Source organism: Austrofundulus limnaeus, unplaced genomic scaffold (assembly GCF_001266775.1).
Source record: "Austrofundulus limnaeus strain Quisiro unplaced genomic scaffold, Austrofundulus_limnaeus-1.0 Scaffold3, whole genome shotgun sequence".
NCBI lineage: Eukaryota > Metazoa > Chordata > Actinopteri > Cyprinodontiformes > Rivulidae > Austrofundulus > Austrofundulus limnaeus.
In genome coordinates, this window is record NW_013952405.1 from 5,975,165 (window position 1) to 5,984,756 (window position 9,592).

At 37.3% G+C, this 9,592-nt stretch overlaps 1 protein-coding gene across 1 annotated transcript in view; it reads left to right on the plus strand.

Moving 5' to 3' along the window:
* cacnb3b (calcium channel, voltage-dependent, beta 3b) overlaps positions 1-6,924 on the plus strand; it is a 13,051-nt gene extending 6,127 nt beyond the window's left edge. The window contains exons 8-14 of the mRNA XM_014015543.1: positions 797-855; positions 1,026-1,126; positions 1,220-1,371; positions 3,178-3,273; positions 3,373-3,543; positions 3,637-3,684; positions 3,768-6,924. Of these exons, the coding sequence (XP_013870997.1) occupies positions 797-855; positions 1,026-1,126; positions 1,220-1,371; positions 3,178-3,273; positions 3,373-3,543; positions 3,637-3,666 (609 nt within the window). The 3' untranslated portion in view covers positions 3,667-3,684; positions 3,768-6,924. The remainder of the gene's footprint in view (positions 1-796; positions 856-1,025; positions 1,127-1,219; positions 1,372-3,177; positions 3,274-3,372; positions 3,544-3,636; positions 3,685-3,767) is intronic.
* Positions 6,925-9,592: the final 2,668 nt, after the last annotated feature.

A 9,592-nucleotide genomic window follows, 5' to 3' on the forward strand; every position in this document is an offset into this window, starting at 1 on the left:
GGGTTTGTAGGGACACTGTCTGCTCTGTGGTACAGAGTCCTGATCACTCCTAACTTGTGTTCCAGTGGGTGGTGGGAATCAAAACGCAAATGCTGGTTTGTATGGGTGGGTTTGCGACACACGTCAGTTTCTAACCATCCTCCATCAGAAACYGAGACATCACAGTCCAGGAACGGCAACCTGCCATTTTTTTACATCTTCTCGTGTGAACTTTATATATTTATCCACAGAGTTGATGTGATCAGTGAAATGTTGGACTGATTTCCCTGAAGTGAAACTTAAACATATTATTTATTTAGCATTTCTCAAAGGAATGCACATCGCCCCTTTCATTCCAGAGTTTTAAACTGAGATCATCTTTATGTTTTGAAATGAGTCAACATGTTGGTCTGAACGAAATGTGATGAATGCTGTATGTGTTGAGGATGACTCTCAGCCTTTACCACACCCATTTTAGCTCTTTATCTGTAAAAAATGGCTTTATTATAGTTGTTTTTAATGTTAGCTATGGTTGATTAGTTTGATTAGCTGTAGTGACCATTTTAAATTGGATTAACTTCAAAGGAAGTCACACAATCAGGTTTTCAAATCTTTTCTTTAATTTTTCTCCATACAAACTTATGAATCAAACAGAAATAGATGCAGCCTACAAGCTACATGAACTAAATATGTTTTATAACACTGTGTTTACAGCTGTGTCTACTTTGGATGCTGTTGTGAGTTTCTGTTTTCGATCAAATTGTTACTGATTGATCAGAAGTATTCCCTAACTGTGCCCCATGTTTCTGCCTCTTAGGTGACAGACATGATGCAGAAAGCTTTGTTTGACTTCCTGAAGCACAGATTTGACGGCAGGTGAGTGTGTGCAGCTCGTGCGTCTGAGCTGATTGTAACRTTCTGCCGATCACATTTCATGGGAGCATGCAACCTGATGAGACGATATTTTTAGCCGTGAGAGAGTTCATCTCATCCTTTGAAATGGAAAACAACTGTGGCTTTGATGTGATGAGACTCTTCTTCTTTAGGATCACTATTACACGGGTGACTGCTGATCTATCCTTGGCCAAGCGCTCCGTGCTGAACAAAAAGGCCATAATGGAGAGATCCAACACTCGCTCCAGTCTGGGTGAGCAGAACACATTAACTGAAGTGGTGTTCAGATGAGGTACCTCCTCTGTCTTGAGGTCCAAACTAAAGTTTTTGTTTGGTCTTCTCTCAGCGGAGGTCCAGAGTGAGATTGAGAGGATCTTTGAGTTGGCCAAGTCCCTTCAGCTGGTCGTCCTGGATGCAGATACCATCAACCACCCAGCACAGCTGCTCAAAACATCCCTGGCTCCCATCATTGTCTACGTCAAAGTCTCCTCCCCCAAAGTATGAAAACACCGCAACTTCAGGAAAAAACACAATCAAAACTGAGGCACATGAACATTTGATTTGTTTATAGACAAGAAACTACTAATCAGCTGGTTTGATTATGAGTAATTTAACTTGCTTATAATCTAAAGATCCAGTTTGACATCAGTTTAATTTTATATATTTTAATTCATTTGTTGAGACAACTTGGACATTTAAATTGCCTGTGACATGCACATCTTTCAAATACAAAACAGTCAAAGAAAACATCCTTATTAAGAAACTTGGCATAATATACATGATTTTACTAGGGGTGCAACGATACAGGAAATTCACGATTCGGTTCGGTTCAATACTTTAGTCTCACGGTTCTATATTTTTTCCGATACAAAAAAGAAAAATGTCCATGCCCTTTTTATCTTGTAACTTATTTTAATTAAGTATGAACATTTGTTTAACCTCAAAAGTACAGTTTTTAAATTAAATGTTGCTGAAACAGCAAGTTTCTCAGAGGATCTGCGCTCGACAATGCAGCCTAGGTGGAGTAGTCGAACACAGATCCACTGATCCTTTAACACAGAGCATCTTCAGAAGACAAGTTGATAAAATAAAGTTAAAATATCTGTATTGTTTGATACAAGTGTGTATTGAACCTAAAGCACTTTATTGAACGGTTYGATATGCGTGCATGTATTGTTGCACCCCTAGATTTTACCCATTTGGACACATAAYGGAACAGGAAGTGACATCAAAGGGGAACTCCAAAAAAAAAGGAAGTCTCTGATCTTAATGTATTGAAAAAACATTTGAACTCTGACTCTTCTTCATCTTTCTGATAAAAACTCAAAACAATCTAAAGAAACATCAGATTCATGTGTTGTTAGCCAGTTCTGTTCCCATGCAGACATTCCCTTTCCTGTTACTTCACATGCAAATATCTCAACAACTGTTGACCTCAGTGACGTGATTTTTTTCAATATGTTTTTAATGTTATTGTCCAAAAAAATTATTCATATTTATTACCAAAAAATCCATGTCATAGGCACTTTAGAGCAGGGGTGCCCAAACATTTTCTCCGAGGGAGCCAAAATGAAAATCTATCCATGGCTGCAGGCCAAATGCAGTAATATAATACATGAAATACAAATACTTTTTTAAGTAAAGTCCTTTATTTTTAACGATTAAGCTGTCCAATGGCCCTCTTTTGTTTTAGTCTGTGCACTTGGAGAAAGTCTGCCATACGCTCAAGTAGCAAAGGCTTAAGAGACATATCATAAATTGATAAAATGAGTTTTTGTGGCCTTATAAAGTGTGCAAATCTACACGTGGGGTTAAATATGATCTAAATATTTCTTGTCATTTCATGTTTCATGTTTAATCCTAATAAATCAGCACCATGAATGAAAACTATTCACTACAGCCCTTTTATGTAGTCATTTGACCAAAGGAWACACTGTGTTTCTACGTAGTATGACCTTGTAACTTTGGCAACTGTTGGTGGGCCAAATCAAATGGCTTGGCGGGCCAAATTTGGCCCACGGGCCCCACTTTGGGCTCCTCTGCTTTAGAGTTTGATTATTATTGTTTACTTTAGATTTATATTGTCTGCTGCCAGGAAAAGCTGGCAAACTTAATGTTTGTGTGTGTGGCGTTTAGAATTGATTAACACATACTCTAAATTATTACATGACAACTCAGGCATGTAAAACTTCAGGTGACCTGCATGTCTTCAAGGAGGACTACTTTTTCATCTGAATATAAAACAAAATAGTGTTAGCTCATAATGCAGCAATACTAAAATTTGGTATCTGTTCCATGTTCCAGGTTCTTCAGAGGCTGATTAAATCCAGAGGAAAGTCGCAGAGCAAACACCTTAATGTCCAGATGATGGCCGGGGACAAGCTGGCTCAGTGTCCTCCTGTACGTCCYGTACGCTCCATCTGAAACAGTGTGTCACAAGCAGCGGAATTAGAGAGGTGTTTTAACAGACGTTGTTTTCTCTCTGTGTTGGCTCATCAGGAAATGTTTGATGTGATCCTGGACGAGAATCAACTGGAAGAAGCTTGCGACCACCTTGCAGAATACCTGGAAATATACTGGCGAGCCACACATCTCCCTTGTTCTGCCCCAATTAACCCCCTACAGGACCAAAGCGTGGTCACACCACCTTCAGCTAACTCCAGCCAGCAGGTACAAACAGACACAGGGTTAGTGTTTTTTTTTTATTAACAATTAAACTCTCCTTTCTTAAAAAAAACTCTTTCTCTTCTGGGTCCATATCAGTTTTCAGAGACTCAAGAGCTSATAGAGTGATCGCAGCCACAGATGTCGGTAAGTGATATTTTCTATATTTTTTTTTCTTGTATTAATACAGTATTTTTTATTCTGAGGATGCCCCTCCTGCCTCCATGCAGGATCAGCCTGTGCTGTTAGCTGGAGGCAGACCAGCCCAGGTTTATAGCACAGAGATAAAAGGAGCCACCAGGGGGCAGCAGCAGTCTTCATCTCTCCAAAAACAGACCCCCACCACCACCWTCTCCAGAGATGAAGCAAAGGAAAAGAGCAGGAGCAGGATCCTTAAGGAGGAAGAGAGAGAGAGCAAGGAGAAGATGCAAATACACAAAGAGGAGGAAGATGAAGCTGCAGCAAACAGAAGAGCCTTTTGGCTCCCTGCTGCCCCCCCGGTGGGCACAGAACTGCCCGCTCTAAACACCAAGTGATAACTCAGGGCCGCTTTCTGCAGCTGCACACGCTCTGGTTCCAGCAACCAGCCAGGCAGACACTGTTTACCACCTCCTCTCCACCCCTCCCCCCACCCTGAACCTTAAACACCCCCCAGACCCCTGCTTCCCCTCGGTGATGAGCCAGCCTGAGTGTGTTCAGACCACAGCAGGTCCAAAACACACACACACACAGGCTGATTCACACCTCACTGCAAACAAACCCTGYACACACACCTGTCCATACCTGGGAGGCTGACGAGGCGAGGCAAAGCTGTCAGAGGTTTCTAGGAGGCGTAGAGAGGGTCAGAAAATCAGTTCTGTACGTCTTCCATGTCTGCAGCTGTAAGTGAACTGCCGTTCCAAATGTTTAACCAAATGAAAAGTACAATCACTTCTGTCAGAGTCATTCTGGTGAAACAAGAAAAAAAAAGCAGCACAATGAAATGACTATTTCATGTTTCTTTCCCACTTACATCCACCGCTTCAGTTTGAAACATCTTGAATTGGTTTTTCCTTTCACCGTTTTGCTCAAACAGAACAAACCTATCATTCATCTTATTTATRTTCTCAGTWTAACTGATTGCTTATTTCTGTCAAYGGCTGCCGTTCAAAACCATTTCRTGAGAAGCACAAACAGTCTGTATCCACCTGAGTCACTGCTGGGAGTGGAAATGAAACATTCTGAGCTCAGGAAGGGGTCCAACACAAATCAAGCACTGTATTCCCATTTTATTTTAAATTAAAGCTAATTTATGATTCACTGTTTCCTCAAAAAGCAGCTGATCAATTACTGCCTAAAACACATAGACATTTTTTGCTAGATTCTTTGCTTGGTAACAATTCGAAATAAAATTTTGTGACAAAGTTTGATTTGCACAGAAACAGATCCTAATCAAACCTGCTTCCTCCAGATTCAGTCATCAAATGTTAAGGGTGTTTTAAAAACTCGTAAAACCAAAAACAGATAACTTTTAGTTCTAACATAATGAAGCACTGTTGTAAAATCAAGTTTGTGATATTTCTACATGACCTCATTATATTTTTACACTTTAGTTCTAAAACACAAACTGATAAAATGCACGTTCACGTGGTGGTTTTAGAGAAAATAATTCAAAATGTCCATCTGGCAGATGGAGTTTAATTATTACATTTAGGAGTTTTAAGATGTGACACTAAAGCAGAGATCAATCAAACTCTGTTCCACATGTTTGTAGATATTTATTTGCGCAAGAACAAAAATGATTGGTGTTTAAGAAAAAAAAGTTGCTCATTTTTATTGAGCTACAAGAGTTTGATCCAATCAGCAGGTGCATCTGAAATGATCAGTTTGCTTTAAAAATAAATATAGAATGTATATAAAAGACAGAATCTATCAAAAGATGTTTGACTGACAACTGTCTGMGCTATCAGGTTTGTTTTGCCTTACAATAATGCATTTTTTTATTCCAAGAATTTAAACTTTTACTTTCACTTTTAGTAAATTTTTACTTCTGGGTTATGATCTTGATGGAGACATTTCTTTTTGTCCATAAATGAGCTTTAAAACAAAAACAACAAAGGATGACTTGATCCTCAGAAGAGTCATTTCATTCCTCCTGAATAGATTCAAAAATAAAACACCCACAGAAATACCTGAACATTAAGATTATTTTCCATTCAAAAGTCAGTGGTCACCAGTAATAGATTTATATCATAGAAAATCAGAAACTAATCTGGTTTTATAGTGAATAAAATTATATATTTTACTTATTTGAGTCTTGGTGAATAAGTTGGGCAGTTGTGAGTAAAACATGAGATTATTTAAAACAAATGTGTCCCCACGGCATTTTAATGTGCTTAATAAAACCTTACAGTACTGAATGTTATGAGTTTAAAGAAAGAATTATACTTTTTTATTTAATTATTGTTTCAAAGAAGTATGGCTGTAAAAGCTTATAAAGGCTGGACACATGTGGTTTAATTTGCCTTGCATGTTGAACCGTGCTCACAACAATGAATGCATCAGTAGGCACTGACACGTCCTTCAAAAGATTTCAAGCTACTCATGTAAATAATCTAACCATATATGCATGACAGATAACCCCTCTTGCATCAGAAGGGCTTTTTAGGATCATCCTCATCTGAGTAATCACTCATCAACGTGACCTACATATGCAAAACCACCGCTCCCAGCTGTAAATACTGTACATGAATATTATTTAAGGAAGAGTTGCACAGAAAGGCTGCGAAGTCTGASACGATCCTAAAAGCAACAGCTCAGAAAGCATGTATATTATTTTTGTTTCTTTTTGAAATGATGCACTGCTCATCCAGTCTCTTCCACTCAGTCCCCTCTGAAGGATCAGGTCTGAGGTCCTGATGAAGCACAAAGAGCAAAGATCTGTTTCTGGATAAAAACCTTCAGTCCTGAATATATCAGCTGCTCTGTTGTTTGGTTTTTATTACAGGACATTCCTACAAAAACCAAATTAATCGTTTTACGTATAAAGCACAATTTTTTTATCATTACTATTAGTTATTGTGTTTCACTTGCCTAAATTCTGGATGCAATACAAAGTATATTGATAAGACACAAGCTGAGACTATCAAACTGTACCCTCTGAGTAAACACTTTTGTTGTTTCTATCTTTGCTTCTTGATGCAATAAATGCACTGAATTGATGCTGTACTGACAGCAGCAACATTTCTCCCAGTTTCTGATGACTTTAACAACACAAATGAAATCCAACAGTGTCTGATGATGATGATGATGATGATGATGATGATGATGATGCTCAGCATCATGTAAACAAGGTGTGTCTTTGTCAACAGCACATGAGAAGAGGGTATAAATAAAAAGTTTTAAAAACTTGTGTGTGTTGTGCTTATTTAGCCTCAGAAGTTCATAAAACAACCAGCAGGAGGCAGAAGTGAGACACTTTAAAGGAGGCTGTRAAACATTTAGTGTAAATTATGTTATGGTGAAATAAAAATTGTATATATTAAGTAACATAAATTATTTCTTAATTTTTTCTACATGTTCATGTAATCTAAGCWCTTGATATTATTTTACCCTTCATTATGTATAAAACGCTCAACTCAAGGACATGAACGTTATGACTTTTAGTTTTTCTAACTTTTATATTTTATAAAACATTTAACTTAATTTACATAAAAACAGAATTAAATCTCTTCAATTCCTTCAAAAACTTTGTTTTCCTTGAAATCTTTTTCTGCAGCTGCTCTGTTGGTGTCTTCTTTTGCTACTTTTAGCTTCTAGCCTTTTGCTAGGTTGTAACAAATCTTTTGCAGTTTTCTTTAAGGATGTTAGTTCTATAAGTTCATATTTATAAGTTTTTTAATAACTGTTTCTGTGGAAAACAGCTGAAGTTGTTTTTGTTTCATGCATTTATGTGGAAAAAGTAGCCAAATTGTACCGATTACAGTTTGGCTCACAAACTAGAAAAATAAACAGAAATAAACTGTTTATTTGACATTTGTCTGAGCAGAAATGTGGACTTTTTATGCATTGAACTTTTCCTGTCAAAATAAAACTCAGTATTATCGTAAATAATTRATCATTGGTTGTACATCTTTAACTGATTACATTTTTGGAGTCAACACAAATCAAGATGGCTTCCACAACTACCAGAACATTTCTTTGTGCATGTTAGCAGTTTTGGACATGTTATAGGTTAAAGTGGAGTTTGCAGCAGGAGTGAGTGTGTTTGCATGAGTGTGATGTACAGGTGATCTGTGCAGGTCACATTAGAGGGTGTCATTTTACACCTGACGATTATTCACAACCATCTGTCTCTGTGTCAGAGGGGGGCTTCCAGAAAAGACCAAATATATAAGCTGGACTTTGGAGAGGTTGAAAAGAGTTCACTGTAACTTTTTGATTTACGTCACCAGAGTAAGACCTGTTTTTTCTCCTGTAATAAAATTTGCTAAGCTTGTTGCAAGATTAAATATGGTTTTACATGATTACTTCACTTGTTCCTCTCATTCTACTGTCAAAGCAGTTGTAAAAACTGTACATTAAGTTAATTGAGTCTTGATTCACTGCTCATTGTGCCTCATCGTGCAGGATGAATGGAAATAATAAAGCTGGTTCAATAAAAATGTTGATTGAAAGAAAATGCAAACACACCGCATCATTAAAACATTTTCATGTTCATGTCCTCTCTCTCTCAGTATTTGGTGGTAACATCATAACGGTATTTGGTTGTAGAAAACAGATCAGTTTTAACACTGGGGTATTAAATGAAAAAGATGAAGGGSTGTTTGTGAACAAAAGCAAACAGCTTTAATGAGAGTTGTGATTGACAACTGTATGTAAATTATTCAGAGAAGAATTTTATCTTTTAATCAGTTTATTTTTACAGCCACGCAGTAAAAGCCTTCAGGATGTGAGTGACTCCAGCAGAGCTGCGGGAAAAATCTACCAGACTTTACCCCGCGAGGCGAYATCAGCGGGGCCTCACACCATCCTGACGTGCTGCAACAGGGAGGTTTTAGTAATTAACACTGCAATAATAAGTCAGGTATCTGATCACAAACAGTCACAAGCTGTTGTTTTTGTTTTATCTAATCATCTGTGAGAGTGTCAAAAACACAGGGACAAAGGTCAAACTGTTACTGATAGACTGAAGACTTTCCCAGAAAAAACCTGGTATCCTGCCAGAAAGAGTTACAAACTGTTTCTGTTAAAATGYAAATCCATCAAAGAAGAAAGGGAAGTGTTTTTACAATCAAGAGGCTGAGTAAAGAGGTTTAGATTTCAAGTTAAGCATTTTCACAATAAAGACTTAAGGCTAAATGCCTGAGTTAAAGTTAGCTAAAAAAAGATATTAAAACTAAGTTAAAGTAGTTAAAACATGTAAATCAGAAACTAACATTAACAAAAACGAAGCTCAAAGGTAAAAGTAACAAAATGCTAAAAGCTAAAATGATCAGATTTTGCTATGGCTAAGAGCTAAATAGAGCAAAACGTAGCCAAAACCCTAAAAGGAGCTAAGCTAAATGGAGCAGAATGATAAAACTAAAAAGATTAGAACAGTCAAAAGTTCAAAGTAACAAACCAGAAGCTAAATGAAAAAATCTGTGGAGAAAACATTAGATAAAAAAAAAATCAAAGGAGCAAAAAAGCTTAAAATGAAAAGAAGCAGAACAGTATCGCTTTATCGCTCACACTGAACWTCAGGACATGTGCAACCAGTTTTCTTACCTTTCATGAACATCTGATGTTTGAGTTTTACRGAATAACAAATAAATATCCTTGAATCCTTGAAACAGTAACCAAAAGCTAGATGATGCAAAACATTAACTAAAAGCTAAGAGTAGAAGAATGCTAAATAGTTGTATTAGAAGACAAAAATAGATCATGTCATGTTGAAGCAGGTTTCAAATTATGTTTTTAAAGGAACTGAAAACAGATTTGCATTTTTCTGTGGGATATTCCATCTATCCATCATCAATTATCTACAGCAGTGTTTCCCAAAGTTGGGGTCGGGACCCAAAGTGGGGTCCCGAAA